The sequence below is a fragment of the Magnolia sinica genome, chromosome 13 (genome assembly GCF_029962835.1).
Source record: "Magnolia sinica isolate HGM2019 chromosome 13, MsV1, whole genome shotgun sequence".
NCBI classification, from domain to species: Eukaryota; Viridiplantae; Streptophyta; class Magnoliopsida; order Magnoliales; family Magnoliaceae; genus Magnolia; species Magnolia sinica.
Window position 1 is genome coordinate 47,965,010 of NC_080585.1, and position 15,530 is coordinate 47,980,539.

The window sequence follows — 15,530 nt, forward strand, 5'->3', positions numbered from 1 at the left end:
GAATATATAGAGCTTTACAACGACTATACAAGGTAAAATGATAAATACAAAATCTTCTACTTATACATTGTCTATCTATAGAATCGGCTATATAAGGCATGTGGCCTGTCTAACAAGATAAACCATTTACGATAATCATACCCTTACTCCAAATATTATCCACCATAAGTATTTGTCTAATCAACAAGCCAAGCAAAAGCAAAGACCATTGGCGGACCTTGAGCAACCAAATCCCTTGTTGTAGAAAGCTCCTGATAGTCTCATGCACCACCTTTAACGATTTGATAAAAGGATTTCACAGTGAATGCCCCTGACCCATCTAGTGTCTGTTAAAGATTGTTTAAGCTTAGGAGCCTCTCCTAGAATCTGATAATACTCTTCCACCTCTCTGTCTGTCATATTTCTACGAATACCTGGGTCCCAAAGTACTGTGTTCCTTGACACTATAAAGCACTAGGAGTGACTTCGCTTCTTTTGCAGTTGCTAAATTGAATAGCCTCAAGGTGTGCCATATTGGTTACACCACGGTAGCAACTTGAGCCGATACACATTATGGGGTCGTAATAGCCCTCTTGGAAATAAAAGCAAAAAAAAAAAAGAAAAAGAAAAAAAGAACCGTAACAGTCCGTTATGGGGGCTGAGTGTAATGGCCTAGGGCCATTACACAGTAATCTGAGAAGAAAAGAAAGTACCTGCATCTTTTTCTTTTTCTCCTCTTGTTTCCCATCGTCGCTCTTTGTACACAGAAACATTCTCTTCTCTGAAGGGGAAGAAATCTCTCTCTCTCTCTCTCTCTCTCTCTCTCTCTCTCTTCAAAAATATGTTACAACATGGCTCTGGTTAGAGTATAAGTTATGGTCCACCAACAAATAACTTCCAACTTTTTATGTTTCTGAGCAAGGTGTCCCGTATCGGTATCGGTTGGTGTAACGGTGCCCTCCGAAACCGATACGGATACGGGAGCGTAATGGCGATACGGGGGCATAACGGCCCGTAACTGCGCAAAATTTTTTTTTCTCCAAAAAAATATGAAAAAATATGGATTAAATCTGGAATATTCTAAGCATTCCAAATATACATTCATTTATAAATTGGAACATGTTTATGGTGGTGTAACGGTCCACTCTTTGGTGAGAAGTTGTATCGGACTGTCTGATGAATTTATGAACCAGATAGCCTGAATTTGTCTACAAAATTCATATATTTAATTTTCTAACTATCTACTATCAATGATAGATATATTAGAATGAATGTAATATGAAAAAATCTTACATTTAGGTGTTTGCAATTATTTTTGAGGGCCAAAATTCATGCGTAAATAGAAAAAAAATATAAAAAAAATATAAAATGACACCCCAAATATGTAAAATACACATTAACATGTTCTACTATGATTAACACATCATATGACATCATTAAAATAGCAAAAGAATCATTAAAAAATGATTTTTCGAATTTTCAAAAAAAGGGCCGAAATAAATGCGTAAATAGAAAAAAATATTAAAAAAATATAAAATGGCACCCCAAATATGTAAAATGCACATTAACATGTTCTACTATGATTAACACATCATATGGCATCATTAAAACAGCAAAAGAATTATTAAAAAATGATTTTTCGAATTTTCAAAAAAAGGGCCAAAATAAATGCGTAAATAGAAAAAAATATAAAACAATATATAAAATGGCACCCCAAATATGTAAAATGCACATTAACATGTTCTACTATGATTAACACATCATATGGCATCATTAAAACAGCAAAAGAATCATTAAAAAATGATTTTTCGAATTTTCAAAAAAGGGCCAAAATAAATGCGTAAATATAAAAAATTATAAAATGGCACCCCAAATCTGTAAAATGCATATTAACATGTTTTACTATGATTAACACATCAAATGGCATGATTAAAACAGCAAAACAACCATTAAAAATTGATTTTTCGAATTTTAAAAAAAGGGGCCAAAATTCATGCGTAAATAGAAAAAAATATAAAAAATTATTAAATGGCACCCCAAATCTGTAAAATGCACATTAACATGTTCTACTATGATTAACACATCATATGGCATGATTAAAACAGCAAAACATATTAAAAAAAGTATAAATACCTATTTTTGACGAATTTCTGAAAAATGGCCCACCGAGCTTTAATTCAAGAAAATCCGTAATATAATGTGTTTTTATCTTAGATACCTAGCCAAGGTCGGTCGAAATTAGTAGTAGAAGGAGTGAGAAACAGCTTGGAAGCAAGAGGTTTCAAAAAAATAGCAAAAATAGAGCTTAAAATGGAAAAAAAAGTTACCGTTATTTGGCCGATACGGGCCCATTACGGCCTGTAACGGCCGTTACGCCCTGTAACAGGCCCGTATCGGCCGATACGGGTACAAAATCGGGTAACGGCCGATACGACCCCGAAACGCGTAACGGTTCCCACCGTTACCGTTACGTATCAGCCGTTACGGCCGATACGTAACCATTTTGGCACACCATGTTTGTGAGACATCCAATCCATCCAATAGGTTGGCCCTATCACTAAGATCATCTTTTACAAAACTTAGGCATATTCACTCCTTGAGTAGACCACACTTGCATTTTACTATTTATTAATGGCTAAATATTTTTTTTCTATGGTGTAGGCCACCTGATGAGTAGATATGGATGATATTTGCACTAGGTGACTCTCATTTTGGGGCCAATCTATTGGAAAGGTTGGATTTCACATGTGCTTAACTAGTTGAAAGTTATCTATTGAGTGCATTGTAGCTTATGGTCCAACTGGTTTAACTTAAGACCTTTTGGTTTTTCCTTATACGATACTCTGGTGGCATATGAAGCTTGATACACTTGCGCTTGGAAATTTGTACACATGGCATGTTCTAAATAAAACTAAATTGATTAAAATGTGGGGCCCATTGTTGTTAGGTCACAATACTAAAGTCATGATGATCCTAACCGTTGATTTGTGGACACTTGTTTGTTGAAATAGGAGTACTGGATATTTTTAATTCTTAACCATATAATAAATGTCCACCGATTTGATAGTCTAATGATAAAATAAGCATAACTTGGGGCCAATTATATTAGTGGGATGAGTGTCATAGTTCGCATGACTGATTTGGGGGCATCCAATTGGTCCCCCAAATTGGTGAAGCTATTCATCTGAATTTAGTTTCAAATTTTTTTCTTAAAATTTCTTTGGGGGGAATAATGTCAAATGCTTAAGGATATGCATTAGTGGGATAGGGCCATAGATTGCATGAATTTGGGATCAATTTGGGTGCTTTCGAGTGGTCCCCCAAATTGGAGACGCTATTCATTTGAGTTTAATTTTTAGTTTTTCTTAAAATTAATTGGGGGTAATAATGTCAAATGTTTAGGGATGTGGATAGTGGGATAAGTGTCATAGCTTGCATGAATTTTGGGCAAAATTGGAGTCAATCTAAACTTGTTAGGTTAGTAATATCATCGGATAGGCCAAGAAAACATTCTTCCTAGAGAGCGGACCGTTAAACCAACATAAACATGTTCAAAACCACAAAAGAATACATATTTGGAATCCTCTCAATATTCCAGATTTTTCCGACATTTTAAAAATTTCTTTTTTAAAGAAGAGACCATTATGGGGGCGTAATGGCCGTTACGCCTCTTGTAACGGCAATAAGCAGTAATGGCCGTTATGCATATTGGAGTGATTTGGGTGAATAAAAGCTTTGAGGGCTATTTTTTCAAGCAATCGAAAAAGTGGTATATATGCATATTGGAGTGATTTGGGTGAATAAAAGCTTTGAGGGCTATTTTTTCAAGCAATCGAAAAAGTGGTATATATGCATTTTTTCCCGATTTCTAATTCTAATGCTCGATTGTGATGTGTAAACATTAGAGACGCACGACCATGTTCACAAATTCACCGAACAACCTAATACAACACTCTCATTATAGAGTGGACCGTTACACTACCATAAACATGTTCAAAACAAAAAACTGGATGCAGATTTAGAATATTTACGTTATTATAGATTTTCTAAATATTATTTCTGAATGTTTCGGGCAATTTTTTAATCCATTATGGGGGTCATAATGGTTGTTATGCCCCCATATCGGCCGTTACGACCGATGCCTGTATCGGTAATGGTGGTGACCATTATGGACACCGTTACCAATACGTAATACCTTGCAACATACCTTGAATAGCATTGCAAACTTTGTCAGAGGTTTTTCTCTACAATAGGTATCAAGCTAAAAGCATTCTCAAGCACCATCCACTGCCTCGTAAACAATCACTTCCTAGAAGGAACTCTCCATATTCAAGAAGCTTTGTATTGTAAGGATTCTTTGGTGAACCACTCCCACATCGCGTCCCGTGCTTGTAGGCAACAAAATGCCTCCATAAAGCATCATGCTCAACTCCAAATCCCCACAACAATCTCTTAAAAGAGCTTGATTTATAATTTTGTTATCTTTTACCAGTTGGAACATTGTTATTATTGGTGTTTTATGTTTAGAAGGCACTTTTCTGTAAATAGTGGTCTATTTCTAAATATATCATTTATAGCTTGTTATTGAGTAAGTAGTTGTAAAAACCCTACATATATCAAGGAATAAGAAAAAGGAGAGGGTAACGCTTTTTCCTCTCTCATAAACTTCTTTCTACAAGCTCTCTCACCCATTTCTTCTTCACAAAAACTACATGGTATCAAAGTAGAAGGTTGTGTTCGAATCCCAAAAGTAGCAAATATGCCACTGGAATATTTTCTCCCATGGGAGGCCGTTTATGGTGTGAGTTGAGTGTTCCTCCACCTTTGCCCAGGTACATTCCCGTACAGAGTTCCACCTCGCACATGCGGGGGAGTGTTGGAGTGTTAATCCCTTGATATACATTGATATGCCATCCTCTAATAGCTCGAGCTTTTAGATCAAGTGGTGATTTGACATGGTATCTTTTGGATTGTTGGCTTCTCCGTTTGTTAAATCAACAGAACAGTTGGCTGATATATTTACAAAGGCGCTTAGCTCTCCCATGTTGCAAGAGATTTCTAGCAAGTTGGGTGTGATAGATATTCATACACCAACTTGAGGGGGAGTGTTGGAACATTGTTATTATTAGTGTTTTATTTTTAGAAGGGACTTTTCTATAAATAGGGGTCTATATCTAAATATATCATTTATAGCTTGTTATGGGGTAAGTAGTTGAAAAAACCCTACATATATAAAGGAATAAGAAAAAGGAGAGGGTAACATTTTTCTCTCTCTCTCAAACTTCTTTCTACAAGTCCTCTCACCCATTACTTCTTCCCAAAAACTACATTACCCTACTCCCCCTCACTGTAGAGGTCTGCACACTTTTCCCCATTCTACCTAATGAAACTTATTCTTCTCCGAACTCCACAAAAATTCTTCTCTAATCCTTTCCAATTGCTTAATAATACTGGTCAACCAGTTGAAAAACGACATGTAGTACACTGGCATATTCACAATGGTTGATTTTATAAGCATCAGACAACCACCCAATGATAAGTGTGTGCTTTTCCATGCTGACAACTTCCTTTCCATTCTCCCCACTGCTGTGTCCCATAGACTCTTTGCTAATCTTCTCATGTATCAAGGAAGGTGCAAGTATGTAAGAGGGAAGATTACCTGCTGTACATCCAAAGACTTTTGCAAGCTCCTGAACTTTGTCCTCTCCCAAGTCCAAGCTGCACGCCAAAGAATTAACTTCTCTAACTCAAGATCACCTCTAAGAATCTAAGGATTTTGTTAAACTAGAGATTTAACTTCTGTTTGCATAATACAACGAAACGGTTTGCATGCAAAGTGACGGTAAGATACCTGGAAATTATCTTTTTCCACCCTAAAACTGCTATATATTTTACAGTTTCTTAAACAATTCATTAGTTTTAATGCTAAGCATCTATTTTAGTAAAATATGCCCAAAATCCCGTCGCAGCCATACAGCCAGGCACTAAATCACTCAATTTATGTCATAATTCCATCCTCTTGGGCTTTGTTTAAAAGCTAATTTGGTTGGGTTGTAAAGACACCAGTTTTGTGTCCTTAGACGTTGTTATCACTCAAAAGGTCACTTCAAAAATAATAACAAAAATAAGGGTACTATAAGTTGGCATCTTCACCATTTTCTATTCCTTTTTTTCCACCCCAATGCTCCATGACTATATATATATATATATATATATAACCATACCGTAGGAGACTGTTGTGTGCATCACCTCCTTATTCTCTTGGGTACTTAGATAGGGTGGGCTCAGTAGTGATGCATACGTGAAATCTACCCTGACCATTAGGTTAGTGTTGGCAAGTTAATCATAGAGCTAAGACAATAGGTAGATTTATTATTCAGGTGGGCCACACTAGAAACAATAAGGGGTTGAATATCATTGGATTTTTACATGGTCTACCATACTGTTTATGTGAAAGCCACTCCAACCATTAGCTTCATTGAGAAAATTCATGCACAGGGAATAACAATTATACCCATGCTTGATTTATGTGGGCCAAATCAAATGATACAGTTTGAATGGTGGGTGTCCCCCTGCCGGTTCCCCCTCATGTGGCCCATTGTAATTATCGATGTGGCTAATTTTTTAGCCATACAACTAAACATTTTTTTCTAACCTTCTCTGACCACCTTAGTTGGCACGCTGTCCCATTTTGAGGGTTGCATGTTGATCAAAAGACAGTAGCAAGAGTTGGTGGGAGCTCGTGGACCCCACAATGATGTATATATTTTATCCACGCCGTTCATCCATTTTTCTAACTCATTTCATGGCATGAACATAGAAATGAAGCAGATCCAAATATTAGGTGGACCATACCATAAGAAAACAATGGTGATTGTATGCCTACATTAAAAATTTGTACATTGTAATATTTATTTGCCATCCAATATGTTGATTAGGTCATAAAATCTGGATGAAGGGAAAACACAAATACCAACTTGGGGTCAAAAACATGTGTGGCCCCAAAAAGTTTTTAATGGTGGCCCTTCAATCACCATTGTTTCCTGCTGTGTGGTCCACTTGACGTTTGGATCTACCTCATTTTTTCGCTCATGCCCTAAAATGATTTGGCAAAATGTATTGACGGCATGGATAAAACATATGCATCATGGTGGAGGCCACAGATCACTTCCAGCACCAACCACTAGCCATCAAGGAGGTCTAGCAGGTCAGCATGCAGTCGGTTTGTGACATGAAGGAGGTCTGGTCGAGCAAACCAATATGGGAAGAGCTTGGGTGGGACCGACCATGATGTGTATGTGAAATCCACTCCAACCACAAGGTATGAGAATTTAGCTATGGGGATAAAAAATCAGCCACATCCATAATTCAAGTGGGCCACATGAGAAGAAATAGTGTAAGGAATGTCCACCATTCAAACTTTTTTCACTTAGTGTAGCATACATAAACTGCGTATGGGCCTAATGTTTTGTCCCATGTATGAATTTTCATGAAGCAGCAATGATTGGAGTGGATTTCACATTAACATCACTTTGAGTCATGTAAAAATCCAAATGTAGGCATCCCTCTTCTATTGTTTCCCTTGGTGTAGCCTACCTGAATCATGAATCCAGATGGGTTTTTTAGCCTTATGGCTAATATATATACATATAGGGAAATCGTACTATGAGGTCGAGCTGTGTGGGTCCCACTGTGATGTGTGTCGAACATCTACCCCATCAGCTAGATGCACCATTCCATGGTGGGCCACGGGCTTAAAAATCAAGTCAATCAGTGACTTGGGTGGGTCACACCACATACAACAGTTGAGAGGAATTACCCTCCCAATAAGACATTCATAATCATTTATTGGGCCCACCGAGATGTAGTTCACAAATCCAGCCCATCCATTGTGTGTGTCCCACTTGGATGAGGGGTCAAACTAAGTTTCAGCCGCATCCAAAACTCAGGTGGGCCCCACCAAATGCTTTTATATGTTTTTGGCATGTCTTCACATCGTTTTAGATGCTATGGCCTACCTGAGTTCTGTACATGGCTGATTTTTGGGATATCCTGTAACCTAAAGGGGACCCATCAAATGCACGGTGTTGATGTTCGACACACATCACGGCGTGGCCCACACAACTCGACCTCATGGGATGTTCCCGTGAGGTCGACCTTATAGTACCATTTCCTCTGTGCGTGCGTGTGAAGTTAAAAAGGTCGTGCTATATACTCAGTTTTGAGGTTCCAGTATTCAACTAAAAAATGTCACGGTTGATTCTCTGAATTCTGTCCAATTTTATTTGTGTTTGGAAGTACCCTCAAGCCATGTTTATGGTGGAAACATTTTGAGGCCACACAGAGTTGAAAAGGTGCCTCATTCTGTAAAGCTCGGAAAAGAAGCGCACTATTAGTTTTCCATCAAACCAGCCGATGATAATCTTTGTACTTGTTCTATCTAGGCATTGAAGCAAGCAGGCTATCTGTTTGATGTTGTATTTTGCAGAGACTGATCTAGCCCAACTGCTACAAAGCAGCCTCAACCTCACTAAAGAGAATGAATGTCAAAATCATCTCAAAGCACTAAAAGAGCACTTGAAGGAATGGTGTGCACAAACAGCCAATGGCAATTTAGTTATTTTCACCAAGTAATTTCTATATCATGTGTGCAGCTAAACTTCCAATCATCAAATTGAGGTTCAGTTTGTTTTCTCATATCATCGGTCAATACTTTCTATTTTTTGTCTTGAACATTTTGAAATATTGATCTTGCTTTTTCCTAAATTTTCTGCTTTGCTTCTAAAGCACCTATCCTTATAAATGTACAGTGGGAAATGCGCCAACTGCAAAAGTGATTGATGGGAATTCAATTGCAGAAGAAATAAGATCAGAAATAGCTGATGAAGTGAGTAGAATGAAGGATGCCATCGCAAAGGTTCCTGGCCTAGCTGTAATCATAGTGGGTCAAAGAAAGGACTCCCAGACTTACGTCCGCAATAAAATAAAAGCCTGTCAGGAAGTTGGAATTGCGTCTCTAATGGCAGAGTTTCCTGAGGATAGTGCAGAAGATGAAGTGGTTAGAGCTGTGGCAAGCTTCAATGACAACCCATCAGTTCATGGTATTCTTGTGCAACTTCCTCTACCCCAAGTAATTTCTAAAACCATGTTGAAAGCTTTCAGGCTCTCTCTTTGATCTGCTCCTGCCATTTCTCTAAAGAAGGGGATGGATTTCTGCTAATATCATGGTTGTCAAATGGCATAAAAGGTCATACGCAACCCAAGAGAGTTGTGCACGTATGCGATTGCACAATTGCATATGCCACCACACAGCTACCAATTTTTCTTTTCTTTTTTATTTTTATTTATTTATTTTTTTTCTTTTCTTCTTCTTCTTCTTCTTCTTCTTCTTCTTCTTCTTCTTTTTTCCTTTTTGAAAAAAAGTAAGGAAAAATGGAAAAAAATTATGTAAAAATACTACAAGTATTGGGAATTGTTTTATAGTTTTAGTACAATTTCGTTAAAATTTTGTTATATTTATTACATATGTTAGACAATTAGACTGTAACAAGTCTACTAATACGTACTCAAATGAATGTGGATACTAAAAAAATGTGGAAAAACTACATAGAAAATTTATTGATGTGATTTTGAACAGAGAGAATTTAAATTTAAACTAAAATTTTTATTGATGTGATCTTGATGGGAGATTATGCCATCATATACTGAGTATGGGATGGCATAATTCCATACTTACAGCATATGTGACCGCATAATGCCCAACGGTCATAAAACTGCATATGCCACTATGGCATATGCTGTCAAAATGGCATATGCAATCGCATAAACGCATATTCCATCGCATATGACAATACTGGCTAATGTTAGTTATCTAATGAAACTTGGACACATGTCCATGCCATACACAACATCCCTTGGAATCCTGACAAACTGACAATTTGACACAGATGTGATGGCTTTGATGGATATCGTTGTTATTTAAATTATTGAATAGCAAGAAAGATGGGTTATATGATCCTCAACCTGTCATTTGTAAAGTATTCTTGACTCTCAGTTTGTAGAAGTGGAACCCTTGGTTCAGTGATCCAGCACATTGGTCTGATGTGCTCCACAGTGGATGGACCATGCCTCAATAATATTCCTAGTCGAGCAATCCTAAACCTTTGATCATTGGCATGGAAATAGATGATTAAAGAAAAGGCAGCAATTGTCCATATGCAACAGAAAAGGGCAAAGATTGGATAGTATCATCAAATTTGGGAGATTTTGGGGTTTGGTCCCTTTTATGATTGAGCCCATCAGAAAGGTTTGGATCACTGAACTATGGGCCCTAGTTATTCAAACTGAGAACCCAAGGATACTCCCGGAGAATATTCTCTTATGGGTGCGTTTGATTGCACTGTATATAATCAAATTTCGTGATTAGTCAGCCTAATTTGGTGCATAATATCATGAAAGTTCATGATATTTGGTGCAACCAAACTCACCCTAGATAAATAGAAATAAATGAAAACTGTGTGGAGAAATTGCAGTTTTCTCATAATAATTTCTTGGTTTGTATCTGGTACAAGCATCTGATGAAGCATTTATGAACGGCTACTTGAATCTTTTTGAAGCAGCACATGGACGAGGAGAAGATTCTGAACACTGTCAGCCTAGAAAAAGATGTCGATGGATTCCATCCATTGAACATGGGCAATCTTGCTATGAGAGGTAGGGAGCCTCTATTCATTCCATGCACCCCAAAAGGTTGCATTGAGCTATTGCTTCGGTCTGGTATTGAAATCATGGGTAAAAAAGCTGTAGTGATTGGGAGAAGCAATATCGTTGGAACACCTACTTCCTTGCTATTACAGGTAACATTTCAACATCGGTATAATTTATGGAGGAATTATATGATTCTTGACCCAAGAGTATGCATATTGTCGTTAGATTTTCAGTTTGTATAAATGTGGCCCATGGTTCGGTTATCCAGGCTGTTGATATGGTGGGCCCCACCATGGACAGACCATGCCCTAATAGTCTGCCAGGTTGGAGATCCTAGCAATCCAATGTTTAGCCTGTTTTTCGGATCAATGTGGAGTTTCTTAACCATCTATTTGGCGGCTGACAATGGATGCATTTGGACCATCCCATTGTAGGAGATATATGTGGCATGGGCTATCCTCTGTGGGCCCATCACATCTATGGTCAGGATCACTGAACCATGAGTCCACTTTGTACAAATAATGATTCAAGGATACTATGCAGATCCTTGCATCTAGGATCATATGACTCCTCCCATGTGAACAGAGAGCTTCCATTAATTTAATTGAAGTGCAACTTTTGGCCTCTCGGCAGAGGCACCATGCCACAGTCAGCGTCATTCATGCTTATACAAGGAACCCGGATGTGATAGCCCGCGAAGCTGATATTGTGGTCTCAGCTGTAGGAGTGGCCAACCTTGTCCGTGGTGATTGGTTAAAACCAGGGGCAGTTGTGATTGATGTGGGAATAAATCCAGTTGAGGTACACATTTGGTTCCTATGTAACTTGCAACTAGAGCATGCATCTCCAGAGCGATAATATAGTCCTCCACCTGAGGATATGCATAGTATGCTCGGATGCATAACTTGTACGACCGTTGATCTGATGAGACCCACCATGGATGGACCATGCCCCAATAATTTTCCAGATTAGAAGGATCCCAGCCTTGCAATCTTTCATTTGAATATGGACTGTTGCTGTATGTCTTTTATTACCTGCAGTAGGCCACCGATTGATTGTCGATTGAGGCAGTTTTTCCGAATTATCCATCAACTGTGGGGCCATCAGATCAACAGTGTGAATCACCCTACCTTGGTTTTCACTTGTGAAATTTGAGGACGTGGGTATCCTTGGGTTGAGGATCATATACCACTCATGTCCCAGGTGGTCATAAAGCCACTCTCACAAACCCAACATGTTGACACATCCACATAGTTTTTTTTTTTTTTTTTTGTGAAGGATAATAGGTGAATTATATATATAGCAGATATTACAGCCCTAAGATAGAATGCGCTATAGAGATGTCCATGTTACAAGAATTAACTGCCCATTCTATATGATCCCTCTTGATTTTCCACAATGATTCTTCCCAAGGACCCCCTTTGTTGCACAAGCATCGGACGTTTTGAAACCCTCCAAATATTCCGAAGAACAGCTAACGAGGATAATCTCCAAATAATCCACCTATCCTTGGGAAGTTGCACCGCATGCCACATCCTGAATGATTGATTAATAGTGAAAGGCATCACCCATGCCAACCCAAAGGCTTTGAGGAGCTGAAACCACACGTGATTGACGAAACTGCAGTGTATGAATAGGTGATCAATAGACTTTGCATTTGACATGCACATAAGACACATGTTCGGAAGAATCATAAATCTCTTCTGCAGGTTATCAATGGCAAGAATCCATTTGTGGCCCACTAGCCACGCGAAGGAAGCCACCTTTGGTGGGGCCCCATAACGCCAAAAAGCTTGAAAAAAATGAATCCCCACTCACAATCCGAGGGGCATTAATCTGCTTATATAGAGATTTGACTGAAAACACACCTGAAGGGGCCGCACTCCAAACCAGATGATCTGATGAATTTGGAGATGGGGAGATGTTGTGAAGCTGACCAAACAACTTGGCAAATTCCTCCGCCTCTACGTCCCCAAGTGCTCTGTGGCACTGAGGGCACCAAGCCCCACACCCGCCAAAACATGAGAAACAGTTTGATACAGATATGTCCTTAGAGGGAGACAATCTTGCAAAAGAAGGGAATTCTACCTCCAAGGGACAATCGCCAACCCAATGATCTGTCCAGAAATGGATTCTACTACCAGGCTCAATAGCAAAGGAAAGATTAGGTTTGACTAGAGGCGCCACTGATATAATAGGTTTCCATATTCCAGAGGCTCGATAGTACGATGACCTTTTAATTTGCAAGCCTGTCTCTTCCAGCCCATATTTGGATGCGACTACTTGCTTCCAAAGGCTCCCTTCTACTCCAAATCTCCAAAACCATTTGCCAAGCAACGCTGTATTCATATCTTCTATGTTCCTAATTCCCACTCCTCCCTCCGAAAACGGTTTACAAACTTCTTCCTATTTTAGAAGATGAAACTTGTGATTATTGTCTTCTCCTTGCCACAGAAAGTCCCTTCTCATTCTATCCAATCTCTCCAAAACAGATTTCGGACATTTGTATAGCAACATAAAATAGATACGAAGGTTGGAAAGAGCTCCCTTGATAAGAGTGATGAGCCCCTCTAATGATAAGTGCCTTCTTTTCCATTCAGACAGTCTGTGTTTGAACTTTTCTATTACTCGATTCCACAAGTGTTTAGGAGTTCCCAAGCATAAAGGGAGGCCCAAATAAGAAGACGGAAAGCAACCGATTCCGGGTCCAAATGAATTCGCTAAGCGAGAAACCTTTCCATGAGAAAGACCAATGCCCAACATTTCGCTTTTATGAATGTTGATCTTAAGCCCCAACACTTCTTGAAAAGAACCCCTATTTTCCTTCAGTTATCGATCATTGCTTCATCTGCATCCGAGAATAATAACGTGTCGTTTGCAAATTGAAGATGCATGATTTTAGCTCCGTTCCCTGAGCCATAGAAGCCTGATATAAGATCAACCTCTTGACCTTTAACAAGCATCCTGCTCAAAGCTTCAACAACTACTACGAATAGAAATGGAGAAAGAGGAGATCCCCTTGCCTTAGGCCCCTCGATCATTAGAAAAATCCTTTCGGGAAACCATTGACCAAAACTGAAAAAGATGCCAACGAAACACATTCCTGCATCCACTTTATCCATTTGCTACCACAACCAATCTTTCGTAACATATATGCCAAGAAGTTCGAGTCAACATGGTCATATGTCTTTTCTAGATCGAGCTTACACACCACTGCTTTAGTACCTTCCCTGAATTTAGAGTCAATGCACTTGTGGGCTAATAAAGCACTATCCAGAATTTGGTGATTACCAACGAAGGCACCTTGGTTCTCTAATATTACCGATGGGAGCACCAACCTGAATCCAATAAGACTAATTGGCTGGAAATCAAACAATGCTTCTGCACCCTTCTTTTTTGGGATCAGGGATAAGAAGGTAGCCTCCATCCCCTTAGCAAGCTTGCCCCTTTCGCTGAATTCACGAACATAGTTAACTCATAATATTGAGAAATATCTGTTTGCATAAAAAGAAATGCCTCGAAAGTGAATGGTTTTACACACTAGGGGTGCAACTCAGGCAGGTTGGGTCAGGTTGAGGGTCAACCCGAGCCCATCGTGACATCAAGAGGACTCACAACCCGACCAGACCTGAATTCCAACCCTAGGTGCCCAACAAAAGTCTTCTATACTTGACCCATCCAACCAAATACATGGGATTATTCCCAACCCGACCTAATCTGATCTGAATTTTCTTAACCCAAACCTCACCCAAATTCAAACCAGGTTGGTGTTTTCTAATCTGAACCCAACCTGAGGACCTTGGCAACCTGACCCCAATTCAGGTTGGCTCAACCGGGTTTGGGTTGACCTGAACTCAAAGTTGCAGCCCTAAACACAAACACAAGAAAAGCTTCCTAAATGACATGAAAGTTCCCAGTCCAAGAAAAGATATCTGCATTCCATTTTTATCTCTAGAATTGTGTCATGAATATGCTATGGGAAAGGCCACTCCCTCTATTTTTTATGGTTTATTTTTGTCATGCATGCAATGCAAGTGCACTGAAATTCTATTTTATGACTGTAGGACCCCAGCAGCAAGCATGGGTACCACCTTACAGGAGATGTATGCTATGAAGAGGCACTTCCAGTTGTCTCCGCTATTACCCCAGTGCCTGGGGGAGTGGGTCCAATGACGATCGCGATGCTTCTTTCGAATACTCTCAACTCTGCCAAACGAGCATTCAGATTCAGTTAACGTCTTCAGTGGAAGAATTTGGGTTCTGGCAACCATCTTCTTTTAAAGTTGATATTGACTACAGTATCCCCAGAGCTTCCCTTTCCAATCATCACCATTGTAAATTTCAATCTTCTTTCACTGCCTATGGGAATTTCCCTTTTGTTGTGTTTTCCTTAAGGCTGGCTATTTCAGTTTCTATTCTTACCTACCTGGGAACCTTGTACAAACATGATTCATTGCATGTGGATATTGCCAAAAAGTCATCTGGCTTCTACTGAATTTGGAGGCTTTAAGGAGGTTTTCCGCTGTTCTCTATGCAATGGCCCGCCTGATAATTGCATTGACCTGATCTTTTCACCATGTGGGCCCCACAACTGCTGACTCAGTGATTTCACCGTGAAAAACAAACAGGCCCTACAAGTATGGTTTTGTACTTCAAACTAAAGAAGGAAAAGAAATATAACAAAGGCTTTTTTATTTTTTTAAAACCATAGTACTGTATGAAAGCTAAGTACTGTGAAAAACAAATAGGCCCTACAATTACGGTTTTGTACTTCAAACTAAAGGAAAAGAAATACAACAAAGGCTTTTTTTTATTTTTTTAAAAAACCGTAGTACTGTATGATA

General features: G+C 39.0%; 1 protein-coding gene across 4 annotated transcripts in view; it reads left to right on the plus strand.

Moving 5' to 3' along the window:
- LOC131223735 (bifunctional protein FolD 4, chloroplastic) overlaps window positions 1-15,182 on the plus strand; it is a 32,267-nt gene extending 17,085 nt beyond the window's left edge. Inside the window, exons 2-6 of one of the 4 annotated variants that reach the window (XM_058219227.1) lie at window positions 8,468-8,609; window positions 8,790-9,109; window positions 10,596-10,835; window positions 11,320-11,487; window positions 14,751-15,182. In XM_058219227.1, coding sequence (XP_058075210.1) covers window position 8,609; window positions 8,790-9,109; window positions 10,596-10,835; window positions 11,320-11,487; window positions 14,751-14,921 — 900 coding nt within the window. In that variant the 5' untranslated portion in view covers window positions 8,468-8,608 and the 3' untranslated portion in view covers window positions 14,922-15,182. The remainder of the gene's footprint in view (window positions 1-8,467; window positions 8,610-8,789; window positions 9,110-10,595; window positions 10,836-11,319; window positions 11,488-14,750) is intronic. The other 3 variants (XM_058219224.1, XM_058219225.1, XM_058219226.1) reach the window with 3 other exon arrangements.
- Window positions 15,183-15,530: the final 348 nt, after the last annotated feature.